A 20960-nucleotide genomic window follows, 5' to 3' on the forward strand; every position below is an offset into this window, starting at 1 on the left:
AGCGAACTAATGATCTCCTGCAACCTCCACTCCCCTTTCGCTCCTCTTTTATTTCCTCTGGGAGGGGCCCTTCATCGTCCACCTGTGGCCTTACTCCCAAGTTGACCCCTGTCCTTTAGCTGTTCCCTTCCTCTGGCAACTCACACTGGGAACAGGCTCCACCTGTTCTTCTGCCTCACTGATGTCTGACTCCAAAGGCAGCTGATAACTGGCATACGGCCCTGGCCCCCTCTCTGCCTCTGACACAGAGTCCTCATTAGAGCCTTCCCCAGACTCCAGGACTGGCCCCTCTCCCTCCCCAACCTCCTCAGATTCGCTGGCTGCTGGAGGGCCACAACTTATTGGGGTTTGCTCTCTCTCCTTCTAGCACTGATGGTGTTATCCAGTTGGGTAATGAAACGCCTGCAAGCTCAGAGAGGACAAAGGGCTTCAAAGTTCAACCCTGAGCTACAAATATTCTCTTGTAAAGGACTTATCTTTTGCAAAATGTGCATCCTGCATGAATTTGCTGTTTTCTAAGAGCAAGGATTAAAAAAAAAAAACTTTTATGCAGAGGCCTGGGAACTGAGCAAAATGTAGCAAGGAGCAACAGCTGAGGCAAAAATGGCAGGTTTGCAGGGCTAACAGAAGTCCTGGAGCCTTCTTCATCCTTTAAATGACCTACCAGATACTGCAAGCTGGCATTTTGCTATCTGTCTGTCTCTGGCTCTCCAACTAAGTTTTAATTTAGATCTTTGCAGGAAAAATGTTGAACTCTACCAATGGTTAAGAGCTTGATCTGTAAATGCCGAAAACAGCAAAAATGGGAAGGGATGGAAGATAGGTTTCCTTAGGTGGGAGTTTTCTTCCTAGGCCGTTTTCCTGCACTTTGGTGCTCAGAAATTGTAAATAATCATACGTCATCCTTGGGATCGACTTGGTAAAGGTTCCCCTCGCACATATGTGCTAGTTGTTCCCGACTCTAGGGGGCGGTGCTCATCTCTGTTTCAAAGCCGAAGAGCCAGCGCTGTCCAAAGATGTCTCCGTGGTCATGTGGACGGCATGACTCGATGCCCGAAGGCGCACGGAACGCTGTTACCTTCCCACCAAAGGTGGTTCCTATTTTTTCTCCTTGCATTTTTTACGTGCTTTTGAACAGCTAGGTTGAGAGAAGCTGGGACAAGTCACGGGAGCTCACTCCGTTATGCAGCACTAGGGATTCGAACAGCTGAACAGCCGACCTTTTCCGATCGACAAGCTCAGCCTCTTAGCCACCCTATGTAGACTTGGCAGGTGGATAAAAAAGCCAAATCCTGTGTACACATCTGGCTGGCTATTCAACCAGCCCGAATAATATTGCAGCACAAAATGAGGAACAGAACAGGAGATGGCTCAGGCCGTGCAGTGCGAGACGCATGCTGTAGCATCAAGCTCTTCATGCCAGTTTGCCCCCCCCCCTCCCCTCCACCAAGGCTCCTGGCATCTGGATGCAACCGAGCCTTGGCTGGAGGGCACTAAATGATGGAGGCAGTTTGGTTAGTAGCAAGAAAAGCAGTGTGGCTTTTTTTTGACTTTGCAGTGTTCCCGTCGGAAAGGGACATGGGTGGCACTGCCTGACGAAGGGAGCAGCTAAGGAACAAGGGTCGAGTCGGGACCCTAAGGACACAGATGGACGATGAATGGCCCCTCCCATAGGGAATAAAAGAGGAGCGACAGGGGAGTGGAGCTTGCAGGAGGCCAATAGTTCATTCCTGCATTCTTGCCAAGTATTGCGGCACCTGAAAGATATCGGCCTGGCCACTCTGCAAGCCTGATAAATGTCGGTGATTGTGAACTGTCTCGAAAGACTATGGGAGAAGAAAGATTTGGCTGGAGAGGAATTCACTGTCAATTAAATAAAAGGGGTTTATTGGGACAAGGAGTCACCTTCGTGCTGCTGGGGAAGCCTAGGACAGAACATCTTCCTACATTTCAGCTGTCAATCATCAGGGTTTATGTTTTTCTCCCTTTGTATTTTCAATTCACCCGACACAGAAAGTCACAGCTCCCTGCCAGCTGCAAACAACCAAGGGACCGGCGGTCCCAAGGATCTGGAAGTCAGAAGGAGCGGGATGCCCCTTGTTGAACTACGTTTCCCATCATCCCTCGCCACTGACCATGAAATGCAATGTTTAGTTGCTGCTAGAAATTTTGAAACAAAGGCTGGAGAATCTTCTGCCAGGGGGTTGGACTAGAGGACCTCTAAGCTCCCTTCCGAGCAAAGGACTGCTCTGGATAGGGACCTTCAGACCAGCCCTTTAATCTTAGAGTGCACTAAGCATCTGGACCGGTGATTGTTGGGAAGAAATTCCCGGCATGGAAGAATTGATGCTTCTGTTATGGCTTCTCTCTCTTAAAGGATCAGAAATCGTTTTAATTGTGTATTTATTTGGGGGAAGACAGAAGTGGGTTCCTACCGGTTTGGACCAGTTTGGCCAAACTGGTAGTGATTTGGCGGCCTGAGTCGCTGGAACCGGCAGCGACCCAAGCCTGCCACGCCCCTGAACCGGTTCTCCTACAGGGCCGCCATCTAGATTTTCAGTTCTGCACATGCGCAAAACAATGGTAATTGCACAAATTTACATTTTTTTCCTATTTTTAACGTTTTGCACATGCGCAGGCCTGTTTTAGTGCAAATGCGCACACGCACACGGCAGTAATGCCGGGAGCAACCCACCCTTGGGGGGAAGGGTTAAGGTTTGAGGGGCCAATGGGGGCGGGGGGTGGGCGGGCACTGTCTCTTTTTATTCTCTACTCTGCCAGCCCTGCGCAGGAAGGAAACCCTGCCTGGTGCTGGCGGCAGGGTGACTTACTTTCCGAATCGGGAATTGAGCTTGTTAGTGAGGAGCTGGTAGAAGTGATGATGCTCATGGAAGGGCTCATACCGTAACGGGGGTACGCTCCCGTCAAAGCCGTGGTATGAGAAATCCAGGCCGCGGGGTCGATCGGCCGCACCGGCTCAGCTGGATCACGAGAGGAAGGAGGAGAGAGGAGGAAGAGGAGGAGGGAAGGGGGAAAAAACACACATAAAGCAGTCAGCCAAAAGTTACTTCGGTTTTGTTCAACCTTGGGGGGTGGGGGGAAATAATGTGGTGAAACAAGAGGCTGTGTGAAATATCCATATCCATATCTATATCTTCTTTCTTTCTTTCTTTCTTTCTTTCTTTCTTTCTTTCTATCATCTATCTATCTATCTATCTATCTATCTATCTATCTATCATCTATCTATCTATCTATCTATCTCTATTTTCTTTCTATCTATTTATCTATATCTATCTCTATCTTTCTATATCTCTCTCTCTGTATCTCTCTCTCTCTCTCCCTCCCTCTACATCTATCTATCCATCCTTCCATCCAACCAACCATCCATCCATCCACCCGCCCACCCACCTATCCACCTATCTATCTCTATTCTCTTCTATATATATATATATAAAATGTGTGTGTGTGTGTGTGTGTGTGTATTCCAGCATAACTCTGGAACGCCTCAAGCAATTTCAACCAAACTTGGTACACAGATGACTTACTCTCTGGAAACAAATACTGTGGGGGCTAAGACACCCCTAAAACCCCTCGGGGTGTGTGCTTTGTTATGATGCAGCCTGTTGTGCCTTAAAATGGCTTCTCCTGTACAGTGCAGTGGAGTTGCCATGGCAACGGCTTCACAGTACTCCACAAGGGGAATAAGGGAGAAAATCCAACATTAGAAATTATGTTTGGTCCGGACATTTTCCCCCTATAAATAAATAGCTGGGCAACGCCAGATTATCGACTAGTAAACTATTAAAAATCAATCTCTCTTCCTCTGGCGTAGTTTTCCTCCACTACCACAGCCCACTCATTCCTTCATTCACTCATTCATTCATTCCTATTGGGCATTTTTGAACCTTCCCATCTCGACAGAATTCCAACCCTGAATATTATTTCTGATCCCCCAAGGAAACCACACAATTCAGGGTGATTTCAAAACATGGCACCCTATTAGAATGTCTAGATTTACAATATAGGAAAAACTAAGACATACCTCACCACCATCATATCCCTATAAATAAAAAAAAGTCTGAGAAGATTTGGTAACAGAGTAAGGCGCTCCCAAATATTCATTGACTTATTTAATTATTAAATGCATAGGCCGCCCATCTCGGCTAGAGGCGATATGAATATGAACCAAAGTGGTATTCAGCCGGTTCGGACTGGTTCACCCGAATCCGTAGCTGAAATTGTCCGCCCTGGCACTATGCCATCCTATTTAGGCACATTTTTTTAGGCTAGGCGCATGCGTGGAAGGCGACCGCGCATGTATGGAAGGGCGCGCACACCTGCAAAGCGGGAGGGCCTGTGCGTGGCGAACTGGTGGTAAGTAAATGTGAAACCCACCGCTGAATATGAAGCTTTGCTCTTTGCAATTTTTACCAAACAGAGACAGATATTGACTAAAAAAAAACCTTAATGCCGAAAAATGTAGCAAGGAGCAGTCACTCACCCCTGGGGATTGTGAAGTAACTCCTGGGGGTAGGATCCCAGCATTTGGCCACTGTTAAGCTGATGGGTCTAGGGGAAGAAAACAAAAAGAAAAAAACAACAAATTAAGGCAAAAAGAGAAACCAGTGACTGATCTGAAAAATAGAATAGAATAGATCTGATAGAATCAAGATCACGTGAAGGGTTAATACCACTTTATAAGGCCTTGGTAAGGCCACACTTGGAATACGGCATCCAGTTTTGGTCTCCACGATGTAGAAAAGATGTGGAGACTCTAGAAAGAGTGCAGAGAAGAGCAACAAAGAGGATTAGGGGACTGGAGACTAAAACATGAAGAACGGTTGCAGGAACTGGGTATGTTTAGCTTAAGAGAAAGAAGGACTAGGGGAGACATGATAGCATTGTTCCAATATCTCAGGGGTTGCCCCAAAGAAGAGGGAGTCAAGCTATTCTCCAAGGCACCTGAGGACAGAACAAGAAGCAATGGGTGGAAACTAATCAAGGAAAGAAGCAACTTAGAACTGAGGAGAAACTTCCTGACAGTTAGAACAATTAATCAGTGGAACACAAGTTGCCTCCAGAAGTTGTGAATGCCCCAACACTGGAAGTCTTTAAGAAGATGTTGGATAGCCATTTGTCTGAAACGGTAGAGGGTTTCCTGCCTAGGCAGGGGGTCAGACTAGAAGACCTCCAAGGTCCCTTCCAACTCTGCTATTGTATTGTATTGTATCGTAAGTAGTCAACCAGGCTGATGGTATGGAGGAGGGGTGGGCAACCGTGGCTCCATCACAACCTGTGGACTTCAAGGCTCAGGAATTCTGGGAGTTGAAGTCCAGAGGTGGTACAGGGACTAGAGTTGCCCACTCCTGGAATAGAATCAGGACTGTTTCTTTACCTCTTTTTTTTTCTTTGCCCCTTGAACATTTACGCTGTTTCTTTCCTGCCAACCCACTCATCCAGGGGTGAAATACTACCGGTTCGGACCGGTTCGCCCAAATGGTTAATAAAAATGCTCCCCATCTGCCCGAACTGGTAGTGAAAAAACTGCTACCGGTTCGGTTGAAGCAGCTTTTCCAACGATCAGCTGTTTCCTGCTTTCTAGCTAATCGAAATCGCGTGGCACAGCCGATTTTCCCACCACCACCTCGCTGTTCGCTTACCTTTGCAAGCCCGCTCTGTGCATATGCGGAAGGTTCTGCCGCATGCGCAGAAGTGGGGCATGCTCACATTGCTACCGAACCGGTAGCAAAGATAAGTGGTCTCCGTAGTCATGTGATCGGCATGACTCAACTCCCGAAGGAGCACGGAACGCTGTTCCCTTCCCACCAAAGGTGGTTCCCATTTTTTTCTACTTGCATTTTTTTTACGTGCTTTCGAACCGCTAAGTTGGCAGAAACTGGGACAAGTCACGGGAGCTCACTCCGTTACGCGGCTCTTAGGGATTCGAACCGCCGTATTGCCGACCTTTTCTGATCGACAAGCTCAGCGTCTTAGCCCCCGAGCCACCACGTCCCTACTGCATTGTACGTAGGAGCCACCGCTTACCCTAAATGAATATATAAACTGGCTCTCTCAAATCTTAGGTGCTCGTAAAAGGCGTTAGGAAGAAAGATTGGTCAGAATCCAGACACATTTGCCAAACGGAAGGAGCTGGCTTCCTCCCTGCTCAAGCCCCAAAATTTTTATTTTCGCTAGGAAAAGCAGCAGCTCATCTTGGATAGTGTTCCCTCATTCGTTTACTCACCCGGGCTTGGAGACAATTTCCCGTAAAACCCGCACGGCATCATCGTTGCTCATATTCTCGAAGTTGACCTCATTCACCTGCAACATATCGGAGTATGGATCAGCAAGGGTGCATCCCAACTCTTCCCCTATGCCAGGGGTGTCCAAACTTGGGAACTTTAAGACTTGTGGACTTCAACTCCCAGAATTCCCCAGCCAGCCATGGCTGGCTGGGGAATTCTGGAAGTTGAAGTCCACAAGTCTTAAAGTTCCCAAGTTTGGACACCCCTGACCTATGCTGTTTTACACTGCCTATCATCCACACGGATGCTGGCTGGCTGGGAGGGGGGGGGGAGCTTATGGAAACAGCCCTTCAAAATTTAAATGAGAACGCGGGCGTGCCAAGGGAGAAGCCACCTCTGCTGCCACCTTCTCACACAGCCAGCCGTGTGCAGCGGCAGCCGAAAAAAGCCAATGCAATCCAAAGTTGCATTAACAGAGGGATACAATCAAGATCAAGGGAGGTACTAATGCCGCTTTATAAAGCCTTAGTAAGGCCACACCTAGAGTACTGCATCCAGTTTTGGCCACCACACTGTAAAAAAAATGTTGAGACTCTAGAAAGAGTGCAGAGAAGAGCAACACAGAGGATCAGGGGACTGGAGGCTAAAACATATGAAGAGCGGTTGCAGGAAGTGGGTAGGTCTAGTTTAATGAAAAGAAGGACTAGGGGAGACAGGATAGCAGTCTTCCAATATCTCAGGGGATGCCCCAAAGAAGAGGGAGTCAAGCTGTTTTTCCAAGGCACCCGAAGGCCAGACAAGGAATAATGGATGGAAACTGACCAGGGAGAGATTCAACCTGGAAATAAGGAGACATTTTCTGACAGTGAGAGCAATCGGCCGATGGAATAGAAGTTGTCTTCAGAAGTTTAGGAGCTTTATCCCTGGAGGCTTTCAAGAAGAGACTGGACTGCCATCTATCAGAAATGGTGTAGGGTCTCCTGCTTGGGCGAGGAGGGGTTGGACTAGATGACCTACACGGTCCCTTCCAACTCATCTGTTAATCTTCTCAACCAACCTGTAAAAGCATGTCGCCTGGCTCAATCCGTCCATCCGCCGCCACTGCCCCGCCCTTCATGATGGAGCCAATGTAAATGCCGCCATCGCCCCTGTCGTTGCTCTGTCCTACGATGCTGATGCCCAGAAAATTGTATTTTTCTGATGTCAAAAAAAAGAAAAGAAAAGAGAACAACAATATATAGTACATGAAGACCATTAAAGCAGATTTTTCCCAGTGTGGGGGTGGTTACGACCTCCAAACCAGAGCGAAAGATGGCAGCTGCCCAATGCTGACTGGACACCGATGGTCCATTTTTTTTCTCGCTCTCATGCTTACCCATGTTGAGGGTGACAGTGATGATGTTGAGGGACATGGTGGAATCGGTGATGCTGCTGAAGGAGGAAGACTGGAAGGCAGAAGAGGAGAGAGAGAGAGAGAGAGAGAGAGAAAGGGTCAAGATGGCACAGCTCCCAACTATTGGTCCTCTGACACCATTAGGCGACATCACTAGGACTCACTGCCTTAGAGGAGTGAGGAAAATCCTCAGGGACGACTCACACCCTGGTCAGCCCTTCTTTATTCTCCTGCCATCTGGAAGGAGATATAGAAGCTAAGCAGCTGCACAAACAGGCTGAAGAACAGATTTTATCCCTGGGCTGTCAGACTCCTGAATGCTTTGACCCTTCTGTAGAAGGCCAAGAGACTGGCGTGGAACCAGATGCCACAGTGCCTTCTATAAGGCATTAAAAAGCTGCCCTTCCTGTATCTTTGCCATCCCTTGCTGAAGCCATCTTTGACCTAGGTCAGAGGCAGCCACCCAAGCTGGGAATGTCAGCCTGATCCAGAAAAGAGGAACCGCTGGGATGTTTTAAACCTAGACTGCCAAGCACTGGGTCCCATCCTCTCACCCGGTCGATCTGTCGCATTTTCTGTTTCCTCCGCCTGCGCTTGTGCTTGCGGATCAGACGGGACGACGTGCTCTGCTCCGTGGAGCTGCTCAACCTGGGGGGGGGGGAAGGGGGGGAGAAGAAAAGAGGAGCGGATTTGAGAAAGCAGAGCACAGCTCAGCCACTTTGGTTCTTGAATGGCTGCTGCTTCTAGGCTGCAAGAGGAAGAGGAAGAGGTAGGTAGGTAGGTAGGTAGGTAGGTAGGTAGGTAGGTAGGTAGGTAGGTAGGTAGGTAGATAGATAGATAGATAGATAGATAGATAGATAGATAGATAGATAGAAGATATAGATGATAGATAGATAGATAGATAGATAGATAGATAGATAGATAGATAGATAGATAGATAGATAGATAGATGATAGATAGATATAGGAATAGAGAAATAGAGAGAGAAATAGAGATAGATAGATAAGAGATTAGATAGGTAGGTAGGTAGGTAGGTAGGTAGGTAGGTAGGTAGATAGATAGATAGATAGATAGGTAAGTAGGTAGATATATACTGTAGATAGATAGATAAATAGATAGATAGATGATAGATAGATAGATAGATAGATAGATAGATAGATAGATAGATAGATAGATAGATATAGGAATAGAGAGATAGAGAGAGAAATAGAGATAGATAGATAAGAGATAGATTAGGTAGGTAGGTAGGTAGGTAGGTAGGTAGGTAGGTAGGTAGATGATAGATAGATAGATAGATAGATAGATAGATAGATAGATAGATAGATAGATAGATATAGAGAGACAGACAGATAAACAGAGACAGACAGAGAGAGGTGAGGGAGGGAGAAAGAGAGAAAGACACACACACAGAGACAGAGAGAGAGTGACAGAGAGGGAGGGAGGGAGAAAGAGAGAGGAGACACAGAGAGAGAGGTTGGGAGGGAGAAAGAGAAGGAGAGAGGGATGGATAAAGAGAGAAACAGAGAGAGAGAGAGACAGGGAGGGAGGGAGAAAGAAACAGAGAGAGACAGGGAGGGAGGGAGAAGAAGGGAGAAAGAAAGAAAGAGAAAGAAAGAAAGAAGAGTCCAATACTCACATGCAAGCAGAACCATTGCTCCCTATTTTAACAGAACAAGTTCTGAGCCCCCACTCCACCCCCACCCCCCCAACTGGCACAATAGGCCTACCCAATACTGATTGAAAATGTCCCTTTTGCAGGCCTGGACAAAAGCGTCCTTGTCTCCCCCCACAGAGTGCAGCCCCTCCTTACCACTCCCCTCCCGCTGGAACGTCTGATGGCCGTATGAAAATCATCTTTGTAATATGGACAGACCTACCTGGACACATTCCATTCCCTTGTGCTGCCTGGCTGCCTGCCTGGCCGGCGGTGTGCACAGGCCAGGCTCAGAAAGGAAAACCCGCTACGCTCACGGCTTCTCAGCTTGGGGGGGTTGGATGTCAAAAAGGGAGGGGTTTGCTTTTATTTTTCATGTATTCCTTTATTCAACGTAGATGCCCTCCATCTCAACTGGAGGTGACTCTAGGCGGCTTATCACCATTAAAATATTTTTTTTAAAAAAAAATAGATTGAAACAATAATGTTAAGTTTAGTGTTGGATTCCTTTTTGGTATAAGCAAAGGGGTCGGATTCAGCCGGTTCAGACTGGTTCAGGCGAACCAGATGTTAATTTTAATCTGGTTTGCCAAACTGGTCGTTTCAGGGACCGGCTGACCCCGCTCGCCCCTTCCAGGAGTCTCCAGGCAGCCCGTTCATCATGCCAGGTAAGTGCAGGGCCTGTGCGGAGGCTCTGGGAGGGCAAAAAACAGGCCTCCCGGAAGTCCTGGAAGTCTGGAAACGGGCCTGTGTATGGCCTCAGGAGGGCCTCCAGAGCCCGGGGGAGGCTGTTTCAACCCTCCCGGAGGCTTGAGAAAAGCCTCCAGAGCCTGGGGAGGTGAAAATGCCCCCCCCCCCCCGGCAGTGCAGGAAGCTGACTAGGCCACGCCCCATGGCCACGCCCACCCAGCAACGGGGCAGAGAAGCGGTTGCTGAAATTTTTCAATCCGACCTCTGGGTATAAGGCGAGTGGCGTGATGGACTGAATTGCAGCAGCCCAAAAGGTCCATAATGTTGTTCCTTAGCTGTTCCCTTCCTCTGGCCGCTCTGCGCATGCGCACACTGGGAACAGGCTCCAGCTGTTCTTCTGCCTCACTGATGTCTGACTCCGAAGGCAGCTGATAACTGTCAGATGGCTCTGGCCCCCTCTCTGCCTCCGACACAGAGCCCTCATCCGAGCCTTCCCCAGAATCCAGGACTGGCCCATCTTCCGCTGGTGGGCCACAACACTGGCAATCGTACTCCGAAATATTTATAGGACCCACCGTCGGCCAGGTGAGGTCTGAGAAATGCTCCTGAAAAAAAGTGGGGTGGAGTGGGATTAGGACTTCCTTGCCTGCTGGTGTTTTCTTCATTGTCCGAGTCCACGAAGCTACTGGATTCAAGTTCGCTGCTCATGACAGTGGAGGAGCTATCGTAACCGGGCGGAGGCTCCCAGAGTCGGTCAAGTTTCGGGTGTCCGTTGATGCGAGAGACTGCAGAAATCAAAACAGGGTGAATGGGCAAAGAGTCGTCAGGCTGGGCTGGATTGACGCCAAGTGGGCAACAAGTGCAGCTGTTGGGATGCAAACAGCAGCAAGGGATAGTGGTTAGGGGCTGGAATTCCCGTCGCTGCATGGCCAACAGGGGTCTTTGGAAAGGGAAGCTACGCTACAGAGCGTGGCCACATACATACTATCCTGTAATTATCTTCTTTTAATGACCCCATAATCCCTTGCGGGGTGGAGTCTTGGGCAACTGAATGGAGCCGAGTGTTTATTGGCCGGATGCCTTTCCTGTCACCAGAGCGGAGTCTTTTTTCAGCAGATGTATTTCTCATTGTGCCCAGAGAGAGAAATATCGGCCTCTACCTAGGATCGAACTCACAGCCTCCTGAATGGGAGGTGATAGCTCCACCACCGCACCACTCAGTATAGCACACGTCAATAAACTACTACACATTGTGAAGAAAAGAAATAGGCAGAGGATGGACAACGTAAATGCCCCGTGCAGAAAAGGAAGCCAGAAAATGAAACCACCGTACAGGACTACCTGTAAGTCCTCGACTTACAGCCATTCGTTTAGTGACCGTCAAAAAGTGACGTGATCAGTTTTCACACTCACAACCCTTGCAGCATTGGCTCTGCATCTCATCACTTCTCAGTTGCAAATTTAAAAAGCAGACTGCAAGTGCTTAGGTGCAAAGCATGGAAAACCTTAAAACTCCTTGTTATGTCTACTCGGCCAAAACCTGTCTGCTTTCCCAGAGAGGGATCCTCTTGGGTTCCTTAAAATGGAATCCCTGAACTAGCCTCCAGTCCAACTTCCACCCCTCTGGTCTGGTGGCATTTAAAGGATTTCCCATTTGCCACACCCTGCTCTGGAGATGAGGCCATGAGAACGAGAGTCCCGCTTTTGCGAGGTTGCTAAAAATCAACCATTCTTTTCCATCCAGCTGGAAAGAAAGAGAGAGAGAAAGGGGGAGGGAGGGAGGGGGGAGAGAGAGAGAGAGAGAGAGAGAGAGAGAGAGAGAGAGAGAAAGAAAGAGGAAGAGAAAAAGAAAGAAAGAAAAAGAAAGAAAGAAAAAGAAAGAAAGAAAAAGAAAGAAAGAAAGAAAAAAAGAGGGAGGGAGGGAGGAAGAGAGAGAAAGAAAGGAGGCGGAGGAAGAAAAAGAAAGAGGGAGGGGGAAAGGAAGAGAAAGAAAGGAAAGAAAGAGAGGGAGGAAGAGAAAGAAAGAAAGAGAAAGAGGGAGGAAGAGAAAGAAAGGAAGGAAGAGAAAGAAAGAGGAAGGAGGAAAGAAAGAAAGAGGGAAGAAGGGAGAAAGATAAAGAAAGAAGGAAAGAGAGGGGGGGAAGAGAAAGAGAAAGAAAGAGGAAGTGAAAGAAAGAAAGAAAGAAAGAAAGAGGGAGGAAGAGAAAGAAAAAAGAGGGAGGAAGAGAAAGAAAGAAAGAAAGAAGGAAGGAAAGAAAGAAGGAAAGAAAGAAGGAAAGAAAGAAGGAAAGAAAGAAGGAAAGAAAGAAGGAAAGAAAGAAAGACGTAGGCAACCAGAGACCTTTTCAAAGACAGAATAACCGAGCAGGACTTGTCCGTCCAAATTTTGCTCATCCCCAACTCTTAACATCCGTTGCTAGCCACCAGCTAGCCTTCAAATCCCTGTTCAGCTACATCTGGAGCCTGACGACACGAGTGACACAAATGCACACTATCTGAGCCACATGTTACCGCCTGGATTTGTCCCCCACTCTGGCAGTTCCAGAAGTAGGACGGAGGGAGGCTGCGATAAGCGATTCGCACTTGTCCTCCTCCTGGCCTTCAGTGTTTATTAAGCGGCTTAGAAAGATGTCAAGAAAACCCGAGTTTTTAAAAAAAAATTAAGTGGACAAGTCACCCTCCTTCAGTCTTTGACCACTACCCTGTTTCCCCGAAAATAAGACCCAACTGGAAAATAAATCCTAGCATGTTTTTTCCAGGATGCTCGTAATATAAGCCCTACCCCCAAAATAAGCCCCAGTTAAGATCATCAGCCAGACGGATGCAATTAGTACCGTATTTCCCCCCAAAATAAGACCTAACCAGAAAATAAGCCTTAATGCATCTTTTGGAGCAAAAAAATATATAAGATCCTTGGGAAGAGACTTCCCAAGAGCCTGAAGCAAACTCCTGGTCCCGTCAAAAACCCCTTTTATTAATTGACTGTGAATTCTGCTCCTTCACATCCAGCCAAGTCTTTTCAAGGGAGGATTTACGGTCACAGACCTTCTCTGGCTTGGAGAGCTGCCAGGCCGATAGCTGCAAAAATTGGCAAGGAGCCTCGGAGAGTTATGAACCAATTAAGAGAACTAATTGTCTCCTGCAAACTCCACTCCCCTTTCGCTCCTCTTTTATTTCCTCTGGGAGGGGCCATTCATCATCCACCTATGGCCTTACTCCAAGTCTACTCCTGTTCTTTAGCTGTTCCCTTTATCTGGTCACTGCGCATGCGCACACTGGGAACAGGCTCTAGACTGAAGGCAGCTGATAACTGGCATACGGCTCTGGCCCCCCTCTCTACCTCCGACACAGATCCCTCATCAGAGCCTTCCCCAGACTCCAGGACTGGCCCATCTTCCTCCCCAACCTCCTCACTGTCTGAATCTGGTACCGCTGGCGGGCCACAACACCAAGGAGTTTAAAGACAGCTGGAGAGAGAGTAGTGCCCTGAAAGACAGCACATCCTCTCTCTCTCTCTCTCTCTCTCTCTCTCTCTCTCTTTCTTTCTCTCTCTCTCTCTTTCTCTCTCTCTCTCTCTCTCTCACACACACACACACACAAAATCTTCCTTGATAAATAAATACAAGCACTGCTGCTACACCCAGCCCATGAAAATCTAATTAAAAGACGTCTTCCTGTTTAGGGAAAAAAGGAATCTGGAAAGCAATGTTCTTCCCCATCAAATTGAGTGCGCAGAGTCTAGTTGGAGAGACGCCGGGGGAGGGTTGTTTGAATACAACAGGAATGAAACAGACACAATACACACACACACACACACCAAACTGGTCACGCCTTATTATTTGCTGTGGACATTTCAAGCAGCCATCTGCCAATTCCCAGGTTCAGACTGTCCAATCCACCTTTTTGCCCTTCAATGGAAAAATGGGAGTCGGCCAAGAACAAGCGGTGAGATGATGAGGGTGACATTTGACACCTCACCCCCATCCGTGTCCCAAGAGTCTGAACGAAACTCCGATTCTTAATTACCTCTCTAATTAGAGCCTTCCCCCCTCCCCCTTTCTTTAGGAAACAGGAGAAGAGGGGTTGGTGAGCTACAAAAGAGCCCCAGTTCCTAACGAGAAGCCCAAAGGAGACCTCCTCAACTTCCAATTAAGCATTCTGCTTTTCCCTTTTCATCAGAATCGGCCGATTGTCTCAACCTTGCGTGGCGTTTTTTTGTTTCAAACCAGGGTGAGGGGCTCGTCCCTCGCTCCTGCTGTGACAGCAGGCATGTTGCTTCCCATTAAAGTAAAACAAAACCACCAAACTCGCAGACAGAAGCTCCCTTAATGAGACACCAAACAGGGATAAAAGCAGATTTTGGCACGAAAGGAAAATACTGCCCATCGCTTGTTTCCATACCCCCCACTCCGTTGTCGGTGCAATTAGTCGGTGCAGAGAAGGGATCATCCCCTCCTGCAGGCTTGGGTTAGGATCGGCGTGCCCGAGATCAAGGCTGGCATTTTCAGAAGAGAGCTGCTGCCTGCTGCTTCGCAAATGGCACAGCTCCCATCCAAAGAAGAAAAAGGGTGAAGAGGACATGAAGACTACTAGAGAGGGCATTGTTCAGAAGCGGGCTGTTTTAGTGATAGAATAACAGAGTTGGAAGGGACCTTGGAGGTCTTCTAGTCCAACCCACTGCTTAGGCAAGAAACCCTATTTCATTTCAGACAAATGGTTATCCAATCTCTTCTTAGAAACTTCCAGTAGAATAGAATAGAATAGAATAGAATAACAGTTGGAAGGGACCTTGGAGGTCTTCTAATCTAACCCCTGGCTTAGGCAGGAAACACTATACCTGCAGGCCAGTTTTCCTGAATTGGGTTCTGATCTGGCCTGCGTTCTCACAAAAGGAGGCCAGATTGCAAGCAAAGAGTGACACACGCACAGCATTACAGGCAAACCAGCAATCACACATTACAAGGTCTTTGAGAGAGGTTCAATCCTAGCATTCATGGGTAAGGCTGAAGAAGACATGACTGCTGGAAGAATTCATCTCTCTCTCTCTCTCTCTCTCTCCATAAAAGCCAAATACCACTCACGCCTCGTCACAAAATCTCCAGAACCGTAAAGTCTACAACCTTGAAATTTGGCACGTAGGTTCCGCTTGGTTTCTTAGGTGCTCACTAAGAAAGGATTGCTGCTTAGCTCCCGTTGCTGAACCAGGCCCTCCAGCTCTTCTCCACCAGCGGCTCTTCCCTCCAGCCTTCGCCCAAAGCCCCCCACCAGGAGGCTGAAGCAGACTCCAAGTCGGGATTTCTGCCCCCCTCCGACCCGCACAAAAAGACCCCAAAGAGGGAGACTCTCTGCAGCAACACAAGTGTTTGTTGCACGTATCCGTCCCAGGGGCCGTAGTTTGAGGACCCCTGATTGAGCGCAATATATAAAAATGCAAATGATTTTTCTGCGGACCATCAAAATTTTCTTGCAAACCACCAGTTGGTGACCGCTGCTGTAAAATCCCCTAACAATGGGTTTTAGGCTCCTGGCTAACCTCCGAAAGGAAAGTCAATCCGAGGCATCAAAGGAGAAGAGCCAACTTACCGTCTTCGTGGCCTTCGCGGTTCCTCCGCCGGTGACGATCCCGCCGGTGGCTGACAACGGACTCGGTTCCAGTTTCATTGTCCAGCCCATCTCGGCTACTTGAGGCATTTGGGCTGGGGAAGAGGAAGGAGAGATGGCATCAAATGTGGTGCCCACTCTACCCTTTATATGGAACCCTCTAATAAATCCTCATTATTATAACCTCACCAAAGTCTTACGACTTTTAATAAAATGTGTCTGTTTGAAAAGGGGCTACAGATGCCTTCTGAGTAATAAATCTTCCACTACTAAACCCATTATAAATGGTGGACATGCTTCAAGGCCAGATATGTATCAATTAAACTGTATGAAGACAAATACCCAAGGAAAAGAAACAATGACATAACATGGAAAAGTATTTATTTTAAGAAGAGTTAGTCCCTGGCTTAACAGGAAAGGGAATACACTGTTGCTCTTTATGGGATATATCAGCTGCTTTGATTCTCCGGACCTTAATTTTGCTTTTAGAATATGTTGTGTTTTTTTTAAAAAAAGCAGCTTCATACCCTGTTTCCTCAAAAATAAGACCTCCCCGGATAATAAGCCCAATTGGGCTTTTGAGCGCACCTGCTAAAATAAACCCTCCCCCAAAAATAAGCCCTCCCCCAAAAATAAGCCCTCCCCTGAAAATATTGCAACACAGCAGTAGCCATGAGGTGACCACGCTCGCCGCCTCCTGCACCTCAAAAATAATAAGACCTCCCCGAAAATAAGGCCAAGCGCTTATTTCAGGGGGGGGGGTCAAAAGAAAATAAGACCCTGTCTTATTTTGGGGGAAACACGGTAGTTTGTTTTTATTTTGTTAGCATACAAGTCCCAAAGAACTGCAAAGAAAAATGCTTTGGCTACAAGTTGGTATCTTTTGTTATTTTTCACCTGCTCATTTAATTCCAAAGTCTGTGAGGTCTGATAAACGGAGTGGAAGCTGTTAATTCGATGGATAGGTTTGGAGCGCAGAGAAATGTTATTTTCTTGGGTCTTTATAGAATAGAATAGAATAGAATAGAATAGAATAGAATAGAATAGAATAGAATAACAGAGTTGGAAGGGATCTTGGAGGTCTTCTAGTCCAACCCCCTGCTTAGGCAGGAGACCCTATACTATTCCGGACAAATGATTATCCAACATCTTCTTAAAAACTTCCAGTGTTGGGGCATTCACAACTTCTGGAGGCAACTTCTGTTCCACTGATTAATTATTCTTACTATCAGGAAATTTCTCCTTAGTTCTAAGTTGCTTCTCCCCTGGATTTGTTTCCACCCGTTGCTTCTTGTCCTGCCTTCAGGTGCTTTGGAGAATAGCTTGACTCCCTCTTCTTTGGGGCAGCCCCTGAGATATTGTAAAACGTCTCTCATGTCACTCCTAAATCCTTCTTTTCATTAAACTAGACATACCCAGTTCCTGCAACCGTTCTTCCTATGTTTTAGCCTCCAGTCCCCTAATCCTCATGTGTGTGTTAGGGAAACTAAAAAAAAACCAACCCATTTTCTCCAATCATGCAAGGAAACAGCCAGGAGAGGGCAGAAACATCACTGCAAAAGAAGGAAACAGGCTGGCTGAAGGGATCGATTTCCCTCTCTCTAACTGTTCTAGGCGGAAATGCTACACATAAGGGTGTGACCCATTCCCAGGACACGGAGGGAAATAAACAAAGTAAAGAGATTGTCCTGGAGGCAGAATTCCTGATTTTATCAGCTTTAAATGCCGTACTCCTTGTTTTATTATTATTGCCATGATGTTTAACTTTCTGATTCGCCCTTGGTTAGGATACCCCACTCTTTAAACGGGGTACGGTTCAAACTCTTGTCTTTCTAGAAACTGCTTGATAAGAATGTTTGAAATAGGAACAAGGGAAACCCCCCCCCCCAGATGTTGACCTAATGCAATACAGGTAGTCCTTTACTAACAGCCATTCGTTGAGTGACGTTCGAAGTACAGGGGCACTGAAAAAAATGACCTAAGATGGATTTTTCACACTTATGACCTGTTCTGACCTAGGCTTCCCAAGAGCTCCTTGTCCCGACAAAAAACCCTTTTATTAATTGGCTGTGAATTCTGCTCATTCACATCCAGCAAAGTCTTTCAAGGGAGGATTTACAGTCACAGACCTTATCTGGCTTGGAGAGCTGCCAGGCCGAGATCTGCAGAACTTGGCAAGGAGTCTCTGAAGAGTCAGGAACCAATTAAGTAAACTAATTGTCTCCTGCAAACTCCACTCCCCTTTCACCCCTCTTTTATTTCCTCTGGGAGGGTCCATTCATCGTCCACCTGTGGCCTTACTCCCAAGTCAATCCCTGTTCTTTTAGCTGTTCCCTTCGTCTGGCTACTCTGCCCATGAGCACACTGGGAACAGGCTCCAGCTGTTCTGCCTCACTGATGTCTGACTCCGAAGGCAGCTGATAACTGTCAAGACGGCCCTGGCCCCCTCTCTGCCTCCGACGCAGAGCCCTCAACAGAGCCTTCCCTAGACTCCAGGACTGGCCCATCTTCCTCCCCAACCTCCTCACTGTCCGAATCTGCTGCCTGCTCCGCTGGCCACTGGCAGGCCACAACATGACCCTTGCAACATCCCTGTGTTCATGTGATCAAAATTCAGGCACTTGGCAACTGGCATGCACTTATGACGGCTTTAGTGTCTCGAGAGAACGTGATCACCATTCGTAAACTTCTCAAGTTGGCTTCTGAAATATTCACTTCATGAAAGCATGACTCCCTTAACAAACGTAGAGATTCACTCAACAACCGTGGCAAAAAAGGTCATAAAATGGAGTGAAACACCCCTTAGCACTGCCTTGCTTAGCAACAGAAACTTTGGGCTCAATTGCGATCATAGGTTGAGGACTCCCTGTATCTGCAGGGACACAAGTCCACATCCACTGACCTTTCAAAAATGATGTTAATTAAAGATGATTTAGGGGACTGGAGACTAAAACATATGAAGAACGGTTGCAGGAACTGGGTATGTTTAGCTTAAGAGAAAGAAGGACTAAGGGAGACATGATAGCAGTCTTCCAATATCTCAGGGGCTGCCCCAAAGAAGAGGGAGTCAAACTATGCTCCTAGGCACCTGAGGGCAACGGTAGCAAGAAAGATGGGGCAAAGCTCACTTAAGAACGGTCTTGCTTGACCACAGAAATTTTGGGCCCAATGGTGGTTGTACGTCGAGGACTACCGGTACCCCATTAATACATTATGTTCTTAAACCCTATTTTCCACAAGCATTTTTTTGTACTAGTATTGCCTGACAATGTTAACAAATATTCTGAATACAGGGAAAAATGCTTCGTCTGTGCGGAGAGCCGCTCAGTCAAAGTTGCCAGGGTTTTTCGAAACCGGAGTTTTGCAACAGGGACACCCAACTTGCACAACAGTGGATATTAAAATCTAAAGCCGCGTCTGATCGTTATGTGACGCCTGTCATTAAAGGTAATTCCTGCTCGCTTCTCGCTATCTGATGACATGCGCCGCCTTCTTCTCCTCTCACCAAGGCTGTCAAACTAGCACCTGAGTAGGAAACATTATTCTCTGCGGGGAAAAGGGACTCTTTACACAAAGCAATCCTAGGATCCTATTCACCAATCCTATTTACTAAGACTGTATTACTATTCTCCTTCTCATCCTTCCTGTTACCTATCTCCTCCCGCTTGTGACTGTAACCTTGTTGCTTGTATCTTTACAGGTTTTTTTCTTTACGATTTATATTGTTTGATTTAGTTCCTAATATGATTTGGATTGCTTATTTACTATCCTATGACTATCACTAAGTGTTGTCTCTTATTATTCTTGATGAATGTATTTTTTAATGTACCCTGAGAGCATCTGCCCCAAAGACAAATTCCTTGTGTGTCCAATCACACTTGGCCAATAAAGAATTCTATTCTATTCTATTCTATTCTATTCTATTCTATTCTATTCTACTCTACTCTACTTCTATTCTACTCTACACTACTCTAATTCTATTCTACTACTCTACTCTACTCTTATTCTATTCTATTTCCATTATCCTATCCTATCCTATATTCTCTACTCTACTCTACTCTTATTCTATTCTATTCTATTTCCATTATCCTATCCTACATTCTCTACTCTACTCTACTCTACTCTTATTCTATTCTATTCCCATTATCCTATCCTATCCTATATTCTCTACTCTACTCTACTCTTATTCTATTCTATTCTATTTCCATTATCCTATCTTATCCTATATTCTCTACTCTACTCTACTTTTATTCTATTCTATTCTATTTCCATTATCCTATCCTATCCTATATTCTCTACTCTACTCTACTGTAATTCTATTCTATTCCCATTATCCTATCCTATATTCTCTACTCTACTCTACTCTACTCTACTCTTATTCTATTCTATTCTATTTCCATTATCCTATCCTATCCTATATTCTCTACTCTACTCTACTCTACTGTAATTCTATTCTATTCCCATTATCCTATCCTATCCTATATTCTCTACTCTACTCTACTCTACTCCACTCTACTCTACTCTACTCTACTCTTATTCTATTCTATTTCCATTATCCTATCCTATCCTATATTCTCTACTCTACTCTACTGTAATTCTATTCTATTCTATTTCCATTATCCTATCTTATCCTATATTCTCTACTCTACTCTACTGTAATTCTATTCTATTCCCATTATCCTATCCTATCCTATATTCTCTACTCTACTCTACTCTACTCTTATTCTATTCTATTCTATTTCCATTATCCTATCCTATCCTATATTCTCTACTCTACTCTACTGTAATTCTATTCTATTCTATTTCCATTATCCTATCCTATCCTATATTCTCTACTCTACTCTGCTCTGCTCTGCTCTACTCTTATTCTATTCTACTTCCATTTTCCTATCCTGTCCTATATTCTCTACTCTGCTCTGCTCTGCTCTACTCTACTCACTCTACTCTTATTCTATTCTATTCAGAGCCTGGGGAAAGCTCTGATGGAGGCTCTGCATGAGACTGAGAGATAGAGCCAGGACCGTCCAACATTTCCCAGCCACTATAGAGGCAGCTGCCTTTGGAGGCTGAGATAGGTCAGGAGGACGAACAGCTGGGGCCTGTTTCAAATGTACGTATGCACAGAGCAGTTAGGAGAGGAGAACAATGGAGGACAAGGAGTCGACTCGAGAAGCAAAGTAAACATGGGCTCTGAATGGCCCCTCCCTGGCTGGGGAATAAATAGAAGGAAAGGGGAATGGTGGTCGTAGGAGACAACAGTTTGTATTTCTGAAGATTTTGCTCATTGTGTTTCGTGCCACAGAGACTGCTTGCCAGAACTTAATTTGAAGCCTTTTGGCTGGGAGCTCACAGCCTTGCAATTATCGCAAGGAACTGA

At 46.4% G+C, this 20960-nt stretch overlaps 1 protein-coding gene across 2 annotated transcripts in view; it reads right to left on the reverse strand.

Annotated features, from left to right (window-relative positions):
* The window catches only part of DVL1 (dishevelled segment polarity protein 1), a 69837-nt gene that overhangs the window by 9718 nt on the left and 39159 nt on the right, over nucleotides 1-20960 (reverse strand). Inside the window, exons 4-11 of one of the 2 annotated variants that reach the window (XM_081955095.1) lie at nucleotides 15566-15678; nucleotides 10629-10767; nucleotides 8193-8286; nucleotides 7621-7690; nucleotides 7303-7442; nucleotides 6245-6321; nucleotides 4502-4569; nucleotides 2832-2981 (exon numbers count right to left, since the gene is read on the reverse strand). In XM_081955095.1, coding sequence (XP_081811221.1) covers nucleotides 2832-2981; nucleotides 4502-4569; nucleotides 6245-6321; nucleotides 7303-7442; nucleotides 7621-7690; nucleotides 8193-8286; nucleotides 10629-10767; nucleotides 15566-15678 — 851 coding nt within the window. The remainder of the gene's footprint in view (nucleotides 1-2831; nucleotides 2982-4501; nucleotides 4570-6244; nucleotides 6322-7302; nucleotides 7443-7620; nucleotides 7691-8192; nucleotides 8287-10628; nucleotides 10768-15565; nucleotides 15679-20960) is intronic. The other variant, XM_081955096.1, reaches the window with a different exon arrangement.

This window comes from Natrix helvetica (genome assembly GCF_964273705.1).
Source record: "Natrix helvetica genome assembly, chromosome: 5".
NCBI lineage: Eukaryota > Metazoa > Chordata > Lepidosauria > Squamata > Natricidae > Natrix > Natrix helvetica.